Source organism: Anopheles marshallii, chromosome 2, assembly GCF_943734725.1.
Source record: "Anopheles marshallii chromosome 2, idAnoMarsDA_429_01, whole genome shotgun sequence".
Lineage (NCBI taxonomy): Eukaryota > Metazoa > Arthropoda > Insecta > Diptera > Culicidae > Anopheles > Anopheles marshallii.
This window is the reverse complement of record NC_071326.1, coordinates 67,993,490-68,015,707: the sequence shown is the minus strand read 5'-3', so window position 1 is coordinate 68,015,707 and position 22,218 is coordinate 67,993,490. Positions and strand designations below refer to the sequence as shown.

Genomic DNA, 22,218 nt, shown 5'->3' with positions numbered 1-22,218 from the left:
AAAATGGACCCGTTACAAGGGAAAGTCATTAGGTGGCATAAACGAATGCACATGACTCACGTGCGACTTTTCCATTTTCATTTGAATGCTCATCGCATCGTCAATGGATAAGTATGATATGGGTTTGTATTGTGTAGCGGAACACCTTTATTACCCTCACTGCCAATTGCAGAAATTAATCCCAAACAATGGACCACACCGGGAAGCATTATGAGTGAAAGGCAAACATAACTGGGGATTTTATTTTTTAATTTACTTCGGGGAAAGTTATTCTTGTTTATTTTTATGAAATACTCCCACAAGTTGCTACATGCATTCTGACGTGCGAAGGAATTCGAGTCCTTTGTACTTTAATTTCATTTGCCAACGGTATGATGCACATGGCGCATACGCCTAAAGTTATGAACGTAAAATAACAGTGTAATAAATGTTTAAGAGCTGGTGCGTACATCAATTTTTCATTAATTATTCTGCTTTTTAAAAAAACAATACACACAATCACCAATTCAATCAAGATGTATAATGTTAACCACGATACATTGCTACAGCTAAAGTCTTGCAATAAAGTCAAATGACGCTGTAACAAACACGGTGTGCGCTTGTCACACAGGCCTGCTGGTTTCTGTCTCCGGCAAACCATTGTTCAAAATTTAACCATTTTCAGCCCACTTGTAGCTCCGGGCCAATAGGTAGCTCATCTCCGGTCCACATTATTTGCCTTCACGATCGAAAATTTGCCTTAACTCCGTCCTCCAAATTTATGTTAGTAAGCAATACAGCGAGCATCAGAAGAGTGAGAAAGACACTAGGTTTTTTAAAGAATAATTTGAACAATATTTTAATACGTAATTACTTCCTGTTATGTATAAGAAATTAAAATATGGTGATACAATAATATTATAATAAAAAAATATAATAATTATAACAAAGCAAAAGATTTTAATTTAAATTAAGAATTGTTTTACATTTTCCGCAATAAAAATAGCATCTATTCGATTTAATCTTACAAAAGCCCCGCTAGAACATCTGCACAGCTTAATTTCAATAGCTTTTTTACTTACTTTTTCGTTCGTCATCGTCAGAACAGTCTGTTTAATGTGTCTAACGATTTGCAACCATTCTGCCATTCGGACAACACGAATGCGTAGGCGAAATAATACCGATTGGACACTGTTCTCACACACGTACACTTTTGCTAACTGTATGTGGCCAACCCGTAACGGCCCTCGGAGAGCATAAGTAGGTGCAGGGAGGTCTAAACGATTGTAAAATGTTTCCTCCCTCCAGTCGTAAGATTTATTGAGTGTTTCCACAAACGCAAGCAACCGTTCTGTTGGATGACTCTTGCACCTTGAGGATGTTTAGTTTTGTTTGTACCTTTCCTTTTGCTTTAGCACGCTGATGGAAGAACTGTCCCTTCTTGCCGGAGGTGTTACAGCTGTCGGATTGTGTGGGTTTTGTGAAGTTATGGGTCGGCAGAGTAGAAATAACCATTAGCACAAATTTGGCAACAGTTTTAAATTAATTAATCACCCGATTGTAGACATCCTCGGAAGCGACGAGATCTATTTCACCTTGTTACTCATCCCATGCGTGGACCGGTATCGAAACACCCTGAAGCACAATTTCAATTTTACGCCACAATTTGCTCGACTGCTCAAACCATGAGGAAATTTCCTAACAAATTAAGAACGTGCGGTTGCGTTAACAGTATCCCGAGCTATTCTTCGAGAATGAATTGATCGGTTAAAGATTTGGCCGCGTACTTCGCACGTACACGCACACACATACACCCGGTAAATTGAATCATCACCGCTGTTGGTGGTCCGGGGGCTACTTCGGTCCTTAAATAACAGCAACCCCGCGTCCATTTATTTGCACTTAATTTGCCCCCAATCTCGTGGCTTGCTGGTTTACTCTCACCAAGGGGCATAAATCAGCGACCTTTCCCGGCGCACCATTTGAAGGGTTTCGCTGTAAAGGTTGAGCGCCGGTGCTGTGGACTCGGGACGTTATTCCAAGGATTTTGATTTTCTAATCCTAAAACGACAGTGCGGACGCTATCTTTTGGGGCATCGTTTTGCATAATTGAAATCGGTTCAAAATTGCATCCATTCGTGAGAATGACGCTGGTTGAATGGGGTGAAGCTAATTGGCAACAAATAACATTGTCGATCATTGTTTGTGGTTTTATGGATAAAAAAATCAAGCATATTTTTAATTAGCTTTATTCACCTTTTTACGATAATTTAATTAACACTAATCCTAAAAAAATACATTATTCTTAAACTAATGTTACACTGTATAGGCAAACTTGTTATAGTTTGGACAAAACAGTTACCTTTTTATAACAATTTCTTACGTTCATGTAGTTAAATTAATTTTCAAACTAGATTACTCCACACTGAACGCAAGGATTGCCTAAATTTGGGAGTTACAGGTTTAATTGCCTTATGCTAAAATTACCATAGCGTAATTTTCCCCCTGATTCTTCGGATTTAAGGGACGCTACTATGGGCCAAAGTCCTTTTTAATTATTTTGTTTACACTCATTCACAAATACACACAAGCACATTAGCTGCTGTTATTGTCTGTGCCGGATGTATTGTCGTCCTACCCGTGTGCTTCAATTCAAGCGGACCGAACAAATCGAGAACGAAGGTGAGCTCGAAAAAAGCTACTCTTAACTGCCTATGCACTGCACTGATGATACTTGGTTCCTGCAGGTTGGTTCTGTAGATGAGCTGATTTTGATTTCTGTACAGTTGATCTTTTTTTTACCGGAAATTAGGATTTTCTCTGTAATCTCTTTTGAATCAACCTAATGTGGCTACCGTGTGGCTAAGCTCTAAACTTGTCAATAATTTAGATACCATTTTCAACATTATCATCACTAGTTAAGTTTTATATAAAACTTTAAATTCAAAACGGGTAAGCTGAAACATTCAAACTACCGGGCTTTTTAAGGAATTTACTCTAAATTGTTCAGAATTGATATTAAAAATATTTTTAAATTTTTACCTCAAAACTCTTTCGCATGTATAGTTGTCTGCTTGCGCCTGTAGACAATTCTTTGTACAAAACACACACTTCAAGTATTTACTTTTGACAACTTTTCCATCGATTAACCTTCAATTCTTCGTCATGGATGAAATGAAGCCAGGTGTTGCTATGAATGAAGCCTACCTGTTGCTATTGCTTACGGGTTGCCCAAAAAAATCAAGCATGACATCAACCGGCGGCACATTCTACCACATCAAGGACGTTGGCCAAGGGTGTTCAGATATGGTGAACCGCTCATAGAAAAACGACAAAACCAGTCAAGTGATCAAACTGCACCAACACGTTATTGGCGCAATGGAACTTAGCGCGTGGTAATGCCCTTTTTTGGGTGCCGTCCCACGGTTACACCACTAAAAATAGGACACTTTTCTGCATAGCACATAAAAGCCGTACAAATATGTTCTTCAAACTTCAACACTGGTTGCAAGAGCTTCATTCAACATTTTGCCTACCGGTCGATTGTTATAAAATATTCTAAGAAGAGGAATGGGCTTTTACCATTGTCACTGCTGAAATGCTGTGTTCTCATTATTGAAACATGCGGGAAAATAATTGTACTCTTGTAACTTGTACTTGTAAGGTCATGTTCAAAAGTAAATTTAAACAATGATTGCATACTTTTAGGCGTTACAGACTAAAAATAAATCCTTTATGAATATTGCCACAGTGGTTAAAATAACGCACAAATTTTAAGAAAATTTAATACAAATCAATTATTTGTACGAAAAATCAATCAAACAATTGAAACAATACAAGTAACTTTGTTCACTGTCATTTGAAATTTTTATTGCCTGGCCGTTCCTATCCAATAAAAAACATCGTTTCCTTGTTCTTGTACCCATCACAGCATAGAATTCTTACCATAATCCTGAACTCTCGATGGTATTTTCAAAACTCTCACAAGCGGTTTGTTTTATTTTATATTTCCAAAAAAATTCACACAACTAACGTCGCATCAACTTCTACTAGCCAAAAATAACACACTTTACGCTGCGTATGGAATTAAACACTTCATTTTTTGTGCGACTGTGTGGCTTGCTTTCTTACCGTTTGACACCGGATCGGCCCTGAAAAATGACTACAAAACCCACACGGTGAAAGCGAAAGTTGGTAGAAAATTTAATTCGTCATCAACACCAAACGGAGGTTTGAAACGATCGATCATATGGCGGTAGTTGTTTGCACCGGATGGCCAAAGTTGATACAAATGCTAGAAAAATATTGTACCAACCACTCGTACGTGGAGTGGTTGTGCTTTCGTAGGCGAGACACACATATTTCTACTTTCACTTCACAGTGAGTGAATATGAAATAACCGAAACCCGACGGCCTAAAGCGTTTTACAGCGCAATGGGTGTGGGAACAATGAAAATAAACACAAGGACAACATAGCAAAACATTAGAAAACACAATATTGGGTAAACCTGTATGATGTTTTTCTTGGGTCCTTTTTTGAACAGATATGTCACAGTTCTTGCTAAGCTTATTGCTGTTAACAAACATAATAACTTCGGATCATCGACAAACGAATCGTCATCACACAGGGGATTGTCATTATCATAGCCCATAACTTCTTCAATATGAAAATTGAAGATAATTATTCTCAAACAATTCTTTTCCTAAGTCATGCACATACCTACATCATCACGAGCTTGTTATCTTTGTCCAGTAGATATGCTTCCGCTCATAAATCTTGCATGTTTAGGATTATTGCTCTGAGTCAATGTATTTCAATCCCGGTGTAAGTGTTGTCACAGGTTGGGCAACTTCGATATGTATGACATATGTAACACGTTAGCTTTCGACGGATTGAAGTTAGAAACACTTCTTCCGAAGCTGCCTTATGTGCATTAAACAAAGCTAACAAATTAATGAATTTAAGTCTGTAGAAACATATTAATTACCGTAATTATTAATAAGAGATCAGTTATTCAAGACTTCATTAGACGTATAATTTTGTAACCATTTCATTGCCGTTTTGCAATACCTTCTAAACGATAGTGCAAGGACCACTCGGTTAACGTTCAACCCTGTTTGCCTAAGCACTCGACTCATGGACTTAACACACGACTTTCGATGTCTTCTCTATCCACTTTGGGTGAGATTCGTACGTAAGGTCATACCGGTGTCTGCACCAAACGACCATAAATCATCGTTAGCATAGGTTTCATCTCATCCCGCCTTGTCCAAACAACGTTCCACCGTTTAATACCTGACCGTTAGCAACGTCTAATCATTCGTCGGCTCATTTCAATTCAACTGCAAGATGGTGAGAAAGGATTCCGAGCGCTGGAGCCGTGTGGGCTGTGGAATGTTACGGTAAACGTTTGCCTGCATCACGGTTCAACATGAAACCCGATGCATGTACGACACCGGCACAAATACGCGTTTGCAATAATAAAAGTGATTAAAAACCAAGTAAGAAACGACTGTTTGTGATGTATTAAAAAGGAAAACGTGTTTAATGTTTTTACAGCACACAATGCATGGTAGATCGGATCGGTAGCCATACCTTTGATTGCTTAATCTGCTCAGAAAGAAATTTAAAGCGAACACGTTGGTTGTTTTGCTATAAGAAAAGAGATAAGAGTTTACTATTTGTGACTTGTTTTGCACAAGCTTTGCTGTAAGGATCGTTTACAATCGTTACAATCGTGCAAACAATGTTGCAATCGTTTACATGATATAAAATAAATAGAAAAGATTATTTATCCTTATTACAAAATAATTGTTTAACAAAATAAACAGAAGCCTAAAGCACATTGAACAAGAATGAAGGGAATATTAAAATTTGCAGTAAATGTGGGGAAAATAAATAACATACTGGCAACCTTTTTGACACAATCTACCCATTATAGAAGATCGGAGTTCGGAACGAATGACGGAAGAGAGCGCCACGGTCGGTGGAGATAAAAAGCGTCGCATTTCGAGGATCGTAATAAGCAGTAATACATTTTCAATAATACACACTTCTCTCACCATAGTCGAAGTTGTTGAAAATTATAAGAAAAGAAATCCGACTAAATTCATGAAAACAAATCTACCTCCAAGCTCTGCATGACTAGCCACTTCCACCCCATATTGTCACACAATACACCGATTAGGTTCCGATTTCTAATCGCTCGAAAGCAATTTGTAAATGATTACAAATCCCACATAACAATCAAACATGCTCTTCATGTCAGAACGACTTTGTCACGTCAGCAACATTTTAATCGTTTTCCAACGCATCAATGGCAAACAATACATGAGCGGAATGTGCGGAATCAGCATTAATAGGAAGGAACGCCGTAATGCTAAATTATTGTACGCTAGTAGAAGAAGCTTAAGAAATTGCATCCATCGCTAATCAATCAATCACTCTATGAATGGATTTGATGGGAAGAAAAAGACTGGGAGCTATTGGAAAGCGAAGACAATGTAACATTCCTGACGGGCCAAAATGTTGATGAGTAAAAATGTTCCCGACGTTGTTTCCCTTCTATTAACAATTGATTCTAAATGGTAATGGGACCAAGGTAATGACATATGAAATGATAATAAAATTTCATAAAGGCATGCATATTTGAATGCACACAATGCATCGCTCATCATTACTATCCAAACTAACTCTAGGGAGTTGCCGTGTTAGGTCTAACAGTATCAATCTTTTAATATCCACCCTGTCGTACATTCACTTCACAAGAAATCCGTCTCCACACTCGTACTTCATCTACTAGCAAAAACACAAGTACTCATGCCTCACTTCACTCTAATATCAACGACTATCATAAATACCTGTGGCTTGTTGGCTAACTTGACCGAACGACGGACCCGTGCACGATGTCCAACTTTTCCTACCATCCCACCGCCACGGACGTTGTATGTCATGTTGAAGAAAGTGCTGTCGTACGTCGAGATCTTGTACAAGTTTGCTCAACAGTTCACCGTCCACCGTTACGGGCTTTGCCTTCGGGATACGCAACATACCGGGGTGCTCGTCTTACAGGGGTTTTTATCATGACACGGGTAACGGTCCCCAGCTTCCTTCCGGTTTTATATTTTACGAACTTCACTCCGCTTCAGCAAACGGAAATATGCGCTCAAAGATGAAGGACTGATGAATACTTCTGCAACAGATTACATTAGTCGCACCGTTTATTTAAAACAATAACATACTTTCAAAAAGTACACTTTTAAATACTCAAATACGCATTACTCAACCGAATACTTAAGGGTAAATGTTTCTCAGTGCTATTTAGTGCTCAATGTTCCAAAAACTTTTCAATCCGTTTGAAACAGAAAAACACAATTGTTTCACAGGAACTACCGAAAGACGATGATGTCGAAGATGGTAATACGACGGCACTATTACACGCTGACTAGAGTCATCAGTTCATACCGTATGTGATTGCACGCGAGTGTATCGTTTACGATATACCGGCAACACTCTAATCACAATTCGTTTCTATTCATTGTTACATCGGGATATCATTGTCGTTGATGTACACTTTTGCGATAAGCAAGCGGGTGCTACGGAGAAGAATAATGTTGATCCAAAAAAATATCCATCGATCCATCTTTCATTAAGTTGATGAATTAATTAATTAATAACACGTTTTTTTTACGCTTTTTTATATCTATCTCAATAATTTTACTACATTATTTTTAGTTCGTCGGTTTCCTAATGCTTAAATCAATTGGAATCATATTCTAAAGTACAATTCGGGACATTTCTTGGTCGATTTCTTAACTTTTTGATTAATGACAAAAATTTGAAAAAAAAAACATTCGCAACTTGCTGTGTGTTAGCTGATTAATTCTAAAAAATAAACCTACTCAAAGGAGACCACCAGTATTACATTGGGTAGCATTAGTTTTTCATGATTTTGATAACAGATGTTCATGGAGACGCATGGTTGCTTAGGCTGGAATCATGGAGACGCATGGTTGTTCTGATGGAGACGCATGGTATATCCAAGAGAGACAGTTTTATCCTATATAGAAGGATTACAGGACAATAACAAAATTAATTTCTTAAAATTTTAAATTCAAATGTAAACATAATATTTGTTATTTATAATGTATACCACGTAAATTGAAGTGCTTTAGTTAACGCATAATAGTTTCTTTTTAAATAAAAACATTGTATAACAAACTTCTAAGGGTATTTTTGGTACTTCAAACCATAAAGAATCTAGAACACAATGGCCTACTTCGAATTGTAAAAAAACGCACAGTGCAGTTAAATGATTCCCCCTCAAGATTATGCTTTTCCTCTACTCAACGACCCATAGTAGAAGGTTTGGACTGTATTTTGCCGTTTTTTCCCACGTCAGTAGCTCGTCAGTCGGCCTATTATAACAATTAGAATGAGCTTGAGGCGATTCAGTTCTCTTGCCAGCATCTTGCACGAAGGAAAGGCATTTTTTTGGATACAGCTTCTAACGAACAGTGAATAAGCTGCTAGGTAAAGTACGTCAGCGTGTGCTAAGATCATGTTTCTATTCAACATGAATGGGGGGACGATGACCGCAGTTATAAGTAATATGACTGCCATTATGCGTTTGCCAGCCACGCAATTCCCACCGGGTAAAGCATTTCGAGTACGGTGCAGAATGAAGATATTTTCGACGGGTTACACCTGGAACGGTACACGAAATGGTAAAGAACCGCCAAATCCATTCAAGAGCCCTTACTAGTTGTAGAAGGATGGCGCTCTTTCACTTTCACTTTCCCTAAAAGAAGCTTGACGATTTGTTTATGTGTTTGTTTGCCTTATTTTATAATACTTGTAAAAATATTTAAAAAATGGAGTCATTTCAATGTATGAAATAGAGCTAAATGCAAAGTATACAGCAAATAGTCACTGTGAATTCATTTTGACAAACAACAATAAATCAAATCCGTCGGTTATTTATGAAGAACTGAATGACGTTTAATTCTTTTCTATTATAGAGAATATGATGTAGATTAATGAAAATCCCTTCAAATTAAACTGCAGCTTAGCTGCAAATAGCTCCACCACGTTTCTAGTATACGCCCCTGAAAGTATGCAACTATCATAACTCTTTTGCTACTTGTTACGTTAGTAATTCCTCTATGACACACAACATTGGCCAAAATATGCTTTTATCCAAATCTGATCCATGTTTCGCCTGTATAGTGCGGTAAAGGGGGCATTGGAACATCTGCTGGAAAGATTGATTGATTCTACCCCGAGCAGCTGGTTAGCAGCACATTACTTTAAGGAAGCATAAAGGATGATAAAAGAAGAATAAAAATGGAGGATAATCTGAATGTTATCCTTAACCAAAACAAAATGAAAGAAAAAAAAACACTGACGTTTATCGCAACAGAGCGACTGCATTAGACGTGTCTCAATTTTCCCCAACACTCTGTAAGAAAAGTTAGTTGATTCCTGGAAGGTCATGCTAAAGTTCCCTTTGATCCATCGATAATGGTGCGTACACCAGCTTGGGGAGAGTATTTGTGTCGATAGATAATCAGTTGTGGTTCTCACTTAAACGCCCAATGATAGTGAAGAGGAAACGTTGCGGAAAAAAGGATTTGTTACCTTTTTGCTTAACTACACGTATGGGTTAGACATGCGGCACTAAATGTAAACATAGCTTTAATGTTGACTTTACTCAAGGGATCATCTGCTACATTGATACTTTTTTAAAACAGAACGACGTGTCCATCGATGGTTGATCCGCACGCCAAATCTTGCTCCGATCGTGTTGCGTAAATGTTGACACAACAAATTATAGCTTCCCGTCGATGTGGTCGATGCAATCAATCGGATAAAACAAATGTTTATCCACCATTAGACCGACACTCTCAGCCGGCATCTCTCTAGAGAGTGGTTAGAAAGCCCTTTTAACGGTTGAGTAAGGGCTTCTTTTGCCAGAGTTCCACTCTGCTCCTCTGCAAAGACACACGGCACCGGTTGGGAGTTTGGTGCGCTGGGTTGCTCGAGTTGCAAGTGGGCATGAAATTGCATTTTCACGTAAGGCGTACTTTCATGAGACAGTGCACGCATCGAAGCGGGAAACGCTACGAACACACGGTAATAGATTGAATGTGTCATATTTCTTACCAATGTCGCGACCGTTAACATGTCTTCAGCGAACTCCCTCTAGCGGGAAAATATATGGCTGGGGTTTTCTTTCTTTTTTACGAATAAATTTCCACCGAAAATTTGTCTCCCTAGTGACAATGCTTCTTCGGGCCCTCTCAGCCACGTTCACGGCTCATGTGGTTGATGGCGTTGCTTTGTCTACGATGGGTCACACAGTACCGAAAACTGCCCTATGGAGCGGTTCACCATGGTGCCATCTTATTTTCATCTTTTGCCGAAAGAAATAAACGATAATTTATGACCCCCAGAACAACTGTTGCACTGAATCTCTTTTTTTCGGTCGAATTTTCCATTCTCTCGGATGCATAATATGCGCATATGGCAAAGCGCGAAAAAGGATAGTATAAATTGAATTATGCAGCATTACTTTACAACTTTAAATGATACAATTTTGGTCATGCTATGAAATAACGCTTTTAAATAGTTTCAAATTGTCTTGTGGCAAATGTGTTAAAAATAAGTCGATACGTAGAAAAAACATTACTTCATTCAAAAACATTACATTAGCGGTTTCCGTTGTTTACATACAACAGGTTAGCCCAAAAATATATACAACTTGAAGAATTGCGACAAGATTCATTATGTTGAGTTTGCTAAAGAAACACATCAAAACCACAAACTTCGTGAATATGCTGAAGATGTTACAATTACGTCGTAACATAATCGATTTCATTAAATTGTCAGCAAAGCAACGCCCACCTGCTTCGTAATTAAAAAGTGTGAAAGTGTTTAGTGATTAGAGCACGATTTAGCATCGATCCGATGTTAATCACTAGTACTCATTATTCTAACACTTTCAAAGTTCAAAGAAGTTCATAAAAGAGTTGTGTTTTTTTTTTAATAGCTTTAATGAATAGAAACCCAAACTCATAAGTATATAAGAGGAATGTACTGCTCATGGATAGAAAAATAAACATTTGAAACATAATCATTCCCAACAAAATGAAATGTTAACTAGAATGTAAGTTGTTTTTAATTAACACTTTGAATAAAAAAAAAAGCTCATACTCAATAATCAGTTATTGCAATAAATGAACACAGTTTGCTTTTAGTTGCCAAATTTTTAAATTAATACTCTTTTTTTCTGAAAAAGAAAATTTCAACTCAATCTCCATAAATCTCATAACATGCCTCTTCTGTTTGCCCCTCCAGAGAAAAACTTGTGTTACGGCGCCTAAATGTATGCAATGCGCTAGCCTTTTGCATCCGGTTACCGCAAGGCGAATAATTTAAACATAAAAAAGAAGTGAATCGCCCTAGTGCTACAATTTTGAAACTTTTTTTGCTATGTCGGTTAGAACCATCATACCAAACAGATGCATGCTCCCCTTTATTGGCTTGTCAAATGCAGTGGCCAAACATTAACTAACCACCACACCCGTGTTGTTTACCGGCAACCTCAATCAAACTCATCACATTGCGAGTTTCGTGCAACGTAATTACGATGTAAGCACTACGTTGTGGAACCGGTACCGATAAAACGATTAACCTTCTGCACTGGTTCGGCACGCTGCAGCACCACACGGTCGATGTGCAGGGAGCCAAAATCATGCACAGAAGCTTTGAACAAAAACCTTTGGTCAGCACAAAATTACCACCGACCAAGCAACGAACACTGTGGCCGCACGATGCATGCCACAGGTTGCACCCAGCCACCGAAACGCCTGCCCTAATAACTTTTTTTCCAAACAGTTGCTCCATTGCTTATCATCTCCAGGAATGGAATGATGGTGCCTTGTCAGTGTTACGAAACACTCACGGTACAGATGCTTGGTAGATTCGCCCGATACTATCGATACCCACGCTGCAGTTTGTGAGCGAAACCTTGCAATGATAAATACACCGTACCGGTACGCTGCGGTGAGAAAAAGTCCGGCACAAAACTTTCTGCTGGACGCTCAATTTTGCTGCTGCGAAATCAATTACTGCAAAACCGACAAACTTTTCACCGACCGGGGCAGTGTGTTATTTCGTGCCAAAAAAACGCAAACTGGGCCGTGGTTTCGAAGCAAAGCGTATCAAATGGAGAACATTATATTTCCAACTGCTCGGCATGGGGACTTTTTCTGTGCTATCGAAAAATAACACTTTCACCACAGTTTCGTATGATTAGTAAATCTTTGATAGGATATCTTCCTTGGGCAGACGGAATTTTTGAAACCAAACACGCTTGGGAAGGAAAATGTTTCTGTGTGTCAACGTAGTCTTCAATCAATAAACTTTGGTTTTGGTAAGCAGCTTGATGACGCACAACTGACGATGGGTTCGAGAACCGAGGCACACATGTAAGCGATATTTTAGAAGTTTTGGCAAACAAGTCTGTGAACGGTTCCGCAAGGGTTTCACGTCGTACCTTTGAAAACGGAAGCTGCCACAAACGGAGACAATATAATTATCTGCGAAGAACACTACGCTTTTCAGAGGAAATATACAAAACGTTTTTATATTATTCATATAAAATTAATATCCCTTAAAAATTGTAACAGCTAAGTCACTGTAATGCAACTATGAATTCATCAAAAATCGCAACCTCACCAATGGAACGAATGGCGAATTCGTATCGGATGCATATCAATGCTAATATGCATTCAAGCAGTGCTGAAAAACGGTTCCTTCACATCTCAGTGTGCTCTATTGAGCACGCATTACCTTCTCTCAATCCTCGTCATCCGGATCGAATAGTGAACAGCCATTCAATGGGTATTATTCGTCATTTACGATGAAGTGCAATAGAAAATAAATAGATCGCATAAAAGCAACAGAATGGAGCAGAAAGATGGAGCAAAAGATGATGATATCCATTGCGTTTTTGCAAAACTTTATATTCAGTGAAATAGAATCGTCAACTTTAACAAGTTTATGTAAGTTTTTTCGCTTTTTATTGGGAACACCTTTATTATGAGTGATTCAAAGTATTGCCGTAACGTAACGTGTTGATTGTTGTTCTGATCATTTTACATCTTAGATCACTTGTAACCCCAAATTTTCTCTTTGAAGTCCTGCGACTTACATAATCTTAACCTATTCAACTAACTTAACTAATATCTTCCTGTATACTAAAGATTTGTACCTATGTTTGCTCATATGTTTCTCCTATTCTATCATATTAAAAAAATGGAAACATCAATTGTTACTTACTTACTTACTTACTTACTTACTTACTTATTTACTTACTTACATACTTACTTACTTACTTACTTACTTACTTACTTACATACTTACTTACTTACTTACTTACTTACTTACTTACTTACTTACTTACTTACTTACTTACTTACTTACTTACTTACTTACTTACTTACTTACTTACTTACTTACTTACTTACTTACTTACTTACTTACTTACTTACTTACTTACTTACTTACTTACTTACTTACTTACTTACTTACTTACTTACTTACTTACTTACAAACGAGAATAACATAATTCCTAGTTCTCAATTTGGTTTTCAACCTGGACTCTCCACAACACATCAACTAAACAGACTTAAAAATGACATAATTTCCAACAGAAATTTGAAAAAGTCCACAGGATTAGTATTATTAGATTCAGAAATAGTTTTTGACACTATCTGGCATAACGCTCTGATTTATAAATTAATTAAATTAAAATTTCCCAAATATAATGTCAAAGATAGACAATAATACAAAATGGCTGAACCTAGACCTCTTGAGGTTGTTGTGCTGATTAAAAGGACGAGGCAAACAATAATATCATGCAAAATGGAAAAAACATGCAAAACCTGAAGATATATCGATAGCAAAAAAGAAAACATTTAAGAATTCCAAACTTCAGAGTAGAACCTATCAGAAGCTCCTTCGGTAGTAAAGCACAGTTGCAATTGCTAGGCCCCCTTTTTAAACGAGAACCACCAAAAATTGTTTCAACAACCGTTTAGCGTCAAATTGTGTGTATACCGATTTAAAACAATACCCTTAAACGACAGGCTAGTTACTGTGATGGTGGCAATGATTGGGTGATTGAAAATTGATGGCCGCAAGCGTGTTCCTTCTCCCTTCATCACGTGCATATGAAAGAAGCCCGTAGCATCGAACCGTGGCAATAAATATTTATTGATAAATTAAATTTATTGCTTCAATGTTCACGGGGCCTCTGCTGAGAGGCTGGCGAACACACACAAACACTAGACCCGAGCGGACGGTAGTTACCTTTTTTGTGCGGGTAAAAGCCAACAACGATTGAGGAATTGAAACACAACCACCGCTTACGCATCTAAACAACTTCAGCAGTACAACGATGGTATGATAAAGCACTACACACGAGTAGAAAGCGTGTGAAACCATGAATACAGATTGATTGTTTGTGATGTCATCTTTACATCGCTGTTGTGTTGGTACACTGTTGGAATAGGCAAAGGCAACACTGTCACGTGTTGAATCGAGAAAAATATTCAATCAACAAAGTGATATTTGCTTACTTTGCATTTTCTATTTATATGTAATGGCATAATTTTCCTCTTATTTACTATAACTGTTATTGAATTAGTAATTGGTCTTGCCTTCTACTTCTCCAACTAGCAAAATAGAAGAGTTTTCGAGAGAAGACTAACAGATCCTAAAACAGGTTTGTTGTAAGTGTATGTGCAATCGACTCATCAACATGACTGGCTCAGTCAGGATGAATGGTGGCTACCTACAATTATGGCACACTGTAAAATATAACTTCGAAAACAACATGCTAATAAAACATTTCAAATTCAGTTTACATCAAAAATTGGTGAAAATACAGTTAAATAAGTCAAATTCTTTTCATTTCATCGAAACAGATGATGAAACTGTCAATCTACAAACTGCTACTGTTTGTGGTCCTCACAACGGTGATGCTCTGCTGCCAAACGTCTGAGGCAGGACCCGCCCGTCAGCTTGCCAGCCTGGCAGCAAGAGCCTCCAAGATTCCACGATCGATACGGGCCCCATTCCGGAATTCGGAAATGATGACGGCGCGTGGTTTCGGCAAACGTCGGGCACCGATCGGTGTGAACTACGGTAGTGGCCGGGCGGCACATCACACCCTGTCACCCGGAGACGGCGAGACAGTGACCTGGGCCGAGGAAAAACATGACATTGGCAAGCTGATGGAAGATTTGGCGAGCCTCGATCAGAACGAGCCACAGCAGCAACAGCAGACGCAGCAATTGATTGTAGGCGAGCAAGAAAGCAGGTTGGTAGCTTCAGCATGCAGTGTACGCATGCCAATTCCAAACAATCACGTGCGATAACCCCTTTACACACTTGCAGCTTCCCGTTGGAGTGGTTTGCAAACGAGATGTCAACCAATCCGGCATTGGCCAAATCGATCCTGCAACGCTTCGTCGACACTAACCGCGATGGACTGCTCGAAACGAACGAGCTGATGCCCGGTGCTGCGGCAAACGGTAACGATATTGCTGAGCTGTTCTAAGGCAACCCAAACGTCACCAAAAGTCATCGTACAAGGCTGTCCTCCTGTTAGTGGCTTAGTTGTATTGTTGGAGAGTTGGGACACGATGGGCAACACGCGGCCTGCACGCACTTTAATCCGTTCTAGACACACGTACATAAACTTCCCGATGATACACCTTTCCCCGCTGGTTCGCCCACCGATTCAGGCTCGAAACGCACAGAAGAAACATCATTCAACATACGCTCCTTACTGTCATCTTAACCACGGACCCCACGATTCCCTCTGGCACTGTCGATGTCCTCTGGGCAACATACTTGCTTGATTCTGTATCCGAAGTGGAAATATGGGAGAAAACGGCATTTCTTTTAGTAACGTTGAGGACGATCGTTCCGATGTTTAATTCACCATTGCAGCATCTCTTGCAATTGTACGCACTTCAACGGGCAGCTCAAGCTAGTACATACCTTTCACACAGCTCCAGAAACTGTTTGGAGAAAAAAACGCCCTAAAACGCATCCAATAAAGGCTGGGTATTGGGTATGCATTTTTGGGCGTTTCGAGGTGTGTCTTTCACTAAATCCCGTTTCCCGTTCGGTTTTGTTTGTACAAAAAGTTTATCCTGAAAATGGACGTTAAGTTTAGCGCGGCATCGTTCCGTGCAAAGAATTCTCGGTATTGTTTACAATTATACACGATTGTCAAACATTCGCCTACTGTTTGTAGCATAGTAGATATAACGATGCAACAACAAAAACAGAATATTTAAGTAAATAAGCAAAAGCGAATGTAAACATACAGCATAAGTGGCTATGCAAACGGTTTGGGTAAATTGTGCTATAACAAAAAAACATCCAAAAATTCAGAAACAGTCAACATAATTTCCAAACAGCAACAATGTAACAAGGCAAAATGGAAAACACATTGTGAAATATGAGTAAAAACACATTAGTATTGATATGAATAAAAATAGTAACAAAAGCAACCAAACAACAGAAATCAAAACAATAACAAACAACTTGACCCACAGATATCAGAAATGCATCAAAAACACATACACTCACACAGTTGTAAAATACGAGACAAATATATAGGTTGAGCAGCAACAAGCAAATGACGATGTATTTTTCTTTGTTGTTTCACCAATACTATCTACTTGCACCACCGTGGAGGAGAGGTGGCGCTGTTAATTAAGTTTCACGTTTCCAGTTACTAATTAATAATGCTTTCTAGTTGTGTTGTAAGAGTTGTTCAAGTAAAACAAAAAAATAAAGCTCGTTATAAGATGGGAAAAAGTCGAACAAAGCTGCGTACCTCACTGTTACCTTTCTTGAAGTAACAAACTGGCAGAGTGCAAAGGATACGGAGGTAAGAAGGATGTTACAGTATTGTGTAAAAAACAGATTCTACGACTTCATTACAAAGTTTTGCCTACCGTTTTATAAACCAAATGATAATTAAATTCACTGAGAATTAAACTCAACCATAGCAACTACACGCCGCTAGCGCTAAAAAACTTGATAGAGTTGATTTGGCTTCTCTCAGGCAGCAACAAAGAAATGAGCTACAACAAGTCGTCATAGAATGGATACTAGATATGCTAGATATCAATATCCTGCAGAGCGAACATTTTCTAATATTTATAGCAGCTACGCTTTCTTTATAGCCATTTTGTTTGTTGTATTAGTCATTACAGTTTTTTTTCGAACTTTCCATTTTTTTAACTTTTCTCTACTACTCTACTCTAATCTATATTTGCGTTTTTGTAAGGTTCATTCTGGCTATATTTTTTCCATTTCTTTTGATTACAAAGGTTACATTGTTATTTGTAACCCGGTGAAAAAAGCATAACACGTATGATCCCAAGCCCCCCCCCCCCCCCATTACTCCATCACAATTTGGGTCTACCCCACCTTCTGTCCATGTGGACGACCTTAAAGAACTTTACGGGTTGGGTCGTCCGGTGTCATTCTCATGAAATGACCAGTCTGGTGAGCCGCTGTACGACAATGAGTTCGCCGTACAGCTCATAGAGCCCCTCATTCTTGTGGCTGCTCCATTGTCCTTCCACACATACGGTAACAAAAACTGATCGTTTTCCTTTAGAACGCAGCTAAGAGGGTTTCGTCAGTTTTGGATAGAGTTTATGTCCATGTTTCCATCGATAGAGTTTATGTCCATCGCGACAGGTATTTTAAGTGGAGAAGTTTCCTCAGACTGTATAAAGACTGGTTGACAGCCAGCACTCTAGCGCCTGGCTTTGATATCAGGGACGCTGGTGGTGCCACCATCAACTTGGTGTTCACCACGTTAATCTCCATCCCGAGGATTTCTGCGAGGATACTATTATCTTCCATTGCATAATGCGAATGAATTGCTGGATGTCCTGTTATGGTGGATGTGCTCGTTCAGTAGTCTCCTTAGCCATTAGAGATTTTAACCGCCACCGAGTCATTAAAGCTTTATGCTTAAATTTTAAGGTTATGATACCTGATACCACACCTAGCATAGTCATCCTAGAAATCAGTTAATACCCTTTGAAGTCTATGTAGTGCTAAGGATTGTAATAGAACCAAGAGACCAAGAGAATCAACCACGAAACTTGATTTCTGCGTTTTTCTCATGATACTCAAAATTCACATGTCGTTTGACCTTGTAAATATTGATCATCAGAAATGATCACAAAAACTATAGAAACAGACCAGTGGACGAATGCTTCATGGACGTTCTTTATCCTCATCACCAGTCAGCATCATATGGCGCGCTACAGGTGTGTCATCATGTTTACCCAGACCTTCTAGAAGCTACTCGGTTCGCCCTTGTGGAAGTTTGTTTTTGTTCTCCAGTTCCACCAGACAGTACGCTTCCAACAGCTTCATGCTGTTTGATAACACGAACGGGCACAATGATTTTACTATCATCAGTCACTGCCCAGTCCTCGTTGTACTTCCGGCATCGAATAGCTCTCATTGCGATAGCTATCACACCGGTCACGAGAACACATTTGGTCCGGATACAACGGTTTCCTCTTTTGGCTGCAGCGCGTAATCTTTACCATCACTGGGCAACGGTCCAGTCGAACAGCACTATTCAGTTAGTCATACACGATCGTATCGCGATGAAGATGCACATCGCCGGCAATGGAATTTCAATGTTTTTTTATGGACAGCCTTCCGAGTCAACGCTGCGTTCTGTTTACCACCCACGGTCAACCATGGTCAACCAACATTCACCAACGGTGGCTTTGATAAAGGAACATCTGTTAGCAGGTGATTCACACCCATGCCGTACACCAACAGCGCAGGATAATGACGGCAGGCGTTGTGGGAATAACCGTGAATAACACTCAAGGCCTTCCCGGTATACTATAAAACAGAGCACAGTCGGGTGTGCGGCACCATTCACGGGTTTCTCGGCGCTCAAAAGGTGTTGCACTTTTTAACAGACGGAACACATTAACAACTATACAGAGAGTGGCCAACGCTTTCAACAATGAACGGTAAGTACACCTTGTCGTGGCTTCAGTGCAGTGTTCCACTCACATAACGCTTGCTGTTGTAGTGTTTCAGCCATTGCTGGCGATAGTACTGTGCTGCGTGGCGCTTGCCAACGGCGAGACGGGAAACAAGTTTAGCTACGAGGATGGCATCCTGGACGTGCGTTGCCCGCAGCACGATAATGCGATGAATCCCGTCCTGCTGGCGATCCCGAACGATTGTTCCAAGTTCCAGAAATGCTTCAATGGACGTGCCTTCACGATCAGCTGTCCGCCGGGTCAAGAGTTTGGGCTGCAACTGCAACGCTGCGACTATCCCGTATTTGCGCGCTGCCAGCAAGGCTATGTGCAACCGCAACCGGCCGGATTCAGTTACGATCTCGGCCAGGTTGATACGCGCTGTCCCCGGTTTGACGATCCGTTCAAGCCGACTCATCTTGCTCACCCTTCCGACTGCAAGCGATTCTTCAAGTGTTTCGACGGTCGAGCGTTTGAGCTCGAGTGCCCGAGAGGCCAGGAATGGGGCGTGAAGCTAAACCGCTGTGATTTTCCGTCTATGGCACGCTGCGCGATCGAGCGTGTCGATAAACCGTCCCAAGTCGTGGCAGACCCAAAGGAAGTCGTCGCAGAGACGGACCCCAAGGAGGCAGCTGTTGCAGGTAGTGGGAAGGCCAAGGAAGAGGCTGTAGAGTACGTCAAACCAGCAAAGGCTGCATTTAGCTACAATGCCGGTGTGAATGATGTGCGCTGCCCCAAGTTCGATGACCCGTTCCGTCCAATCCATCTTGCGCATCCAACTGATTGCCGCAAGTTCATGAAGTGTTTCGATGGTCGCGCGTACACCATCGACTGTCCGATCGGGCAAGAGTTCGGCATCCGTATCAACCGTTGCGATTATCCCCAGTTCGCACAATGTTCTTTACAAAAGGATCGCAAAAGCCTACGCAAGGCAGCTGCGCCACAGAACGATGAATACTACTACGATGACTATTATGACGATGAGAGAATACCGCTCGATTCGACCGAATGGACACCGGAGCAGCGCGAAATGATCGAGGGCATCAAGGATGGGCGCTGCCCACCGACCGACGATCCGGCAGATCCGATTCATTTCATTCACCCGAAGGATTGTGGCAAGTTCTACAAGTGCTATGACGGGCGCGCCTATCTGATCCTGTGCCCGGCCGGGCAGCACTGGAGCGTACGGTACGATCGGTGCGACTACCCGAAGGTGGCAAAATGTACCATTCGTGGTAACTAAGATGGCTATGACTTCGGTCTGGCGCAGGAAGCGCTAGGGTTAAGGAAGTATTTATTTGTTCAATAGACACATACGTTTAAAAAAATAAATGGTACCATGAAGTGAGCAAAGGTGTTCATGTAAATGAAACAAAAGAAAATCCTATCCGATCCTGGCCTATCACTATTGAGCGCTATTGCTTTTGACATATGTTCTATACCAGGGGTCTCCAAACAACGGCCTGCGGGGCCCTCCAGAGCCTCCAGGGCGGCCCGCGACGCTTTAGCTAATGTTACCATTTTAACAAAAATGTCTAATTTAGGTAAGTAGTAATATTTTTAAACTGTTCAAATATTAATATTAATATTATATACTAAAAATATTGATATAATGAATGAATAATGAATAAATATATAATATACAAATATTAATTACTGAAACACAAAACACTCAACTGAATCGCAAAAGCTGGATATGGAGTCACGTGCACAATTACTTCTTCTTCTTTTTACAACACCCTCAAGAGGTCTGGGCCTGCCCATTTCTGGCTTTCTGTGACTTTATTTACCCGTAGCTGGAAAGTCAGTCCCTGGGTACGGGAAAATTTTCAATTTTAATACTTCGGGGGCACAATTTAGGAAATTTCAAATTCGACCGTACCTGTTTACGTACCTGCCAGATTCAAGAGTTGAGAGAACCAAGGAATGTGCAAAACATCGATTAAAAATTATGTTTAATAATGATAAATACTTGTGATTAATTTCCAACTTTATTTTGTAGTTCAACTCTGGAATCAGCTTGTACCTAAATAGGTGTGCACTAAATTGTGCACGCTATTCCATTTCCAGTTTTAGCAATTCAGTACAGTTTGTTGTTTTTGACTATCTATTTTCGTGTCTATTTTATTTGTTTGAGCGATCCGGTAAGTTGGATTCGCCATATCCGATCTAATGTAAAACCCTGTAATGTGTAAGTGGTCCCCACGCTATCATAGTTTCAATCAATGCGGCCCGCGGGCTGAAAAGTTTGAAGACCCCTGTTCTATACAGTTGAGCTGAACTCGGTGCTATAGTAAGATCTAATGGTACTATAGTAAGATAAAAGAATTCATCGCAGGCTATGGATATTTAAAAGATGTTATTCATCTACCACTTCTCAGATATTATCGCAACTCTGCCACCATACCGCAGGCTATGGAGCCTGACAGCAGGAACTTCGGTAGTAGATCTTCGAAGTGTACTGCAAAGGTAGTGTACGCAACGAATTCTACGCGGGTGGAATGCTCTCGATAATGCCTTCATAGTTTATCCGACCCTCAGCCGAAGGCAGCTCCTTGTGAAGAATCTTTTGATTCGTAGACTTCCTTATACCTGCGCTAGGCTGCAGTGATCCACAATTTGGGCAAACCATGATCCTTCTGCATTAAACGGTTCAGGCGGCTTGTTGAGTTAGAGACGAACGAAGTTCGTCGCCGTCTTACCCAGTGGTGATGCGCGAAATAGCTACTGGAGCTACTGTTCCTGCCCGTAGTGTTATACACCTAATATATTATACTATCAGAACTCAGTACACAGAAGGCATATTACTGATCTCCATACCCGAGAGAATGATCCGGTACAGAGCCTATGCTACTTAGACCACAATAACGTATGCCATTGATTATTATACGATACCACGTAACTCGAGTACCTCGAGGGAGCCGAGATGAGATATATCGATCTCTCGACCGGATCACCAACACAACGAGACAATCCCTCGAGTGTAATGCTAAAAGTTTTGCAGATGATATTATTCGACTACCAACAAAGAGACTTTAATCTGCTACATCATGTGCATGCTCTATTCAGCTACTGTTTTATTATGCTCTGTAGGTAAAATGGATCTAATGGCTTCCA

At 40.0% G+C, this 22,218-nt stretch overlaps 2 protein-coding genes across 2 annotated transcripts; both read left to right on the top strand.

The window, feature by feature from the left end:
* The first annotated feature begins 14,973 nt into the window (after positions 1 to 14,973).
* Positions 14,974 to 15,608, top strand: LOC128710327 (allatotropins-like). The gene is made up of 2 exons (XM_053805378.1): positions 14,974 to 15,368; positions 15,446 to 15,608. The coding sequence occupies exons 1-2, from the start codon at positions 14,974 to 14,976 to the stop codon at positions 15,606 to 15,608; spliced, it is 558 nt and encodes a 185-aa protein (XP_053661353.1).
* Positions 15,609 to 18,801: 3,193 nt separating this feature from the next.
* LOC128718453 (chondroitin proteoglycan 2-like) lies at positions 18,802 to 20,344 on the top strand. The gene is made up of 2 exons (XM_053812077.1): positions 18,802 to 18,856; positions 19,113 to 20,344. Exons 1-2 carry the CDS (start codon positions 18,802 to 18,804, stop codon positions 20,342 to 20,344), a joined length of 1,287 nt encoding a protein of 428 aa, XP_053668052.1.
* Positions 20,345 to 22,218: the final 1,874 nt, after the last annotated feature.

Coding starts and splice junctions, on each gene's coding strand:
- LOC128710327 (XM_053805378.1), top strand. CDS start 14,974: ATGATGAAACTGTCAATCTACAAACTGCTACTGTTTGTGGTCCTCACA. Junction 15,369..15,445: donor GTAGGCGAGCAAGAAAGCAG/GTTGGTAGCTTC, acceptor ACACACTTGCAG/CTTCCCGTTGGAGTGGTTTG.
- LOC128718453 (XM_053812077.1), top strand. CDS start 18,802: ATGGTCAACCAACATTCACCAACGGTGGCTTTGATAAAGGAACATCTG. Junction 18,857..19,112: donor AAAGGAACATCTGTTAGCAG/GTGATTCACACC, acceptor TCGTGGCTTCAG/TGCAGTGTTCCACTCACATA.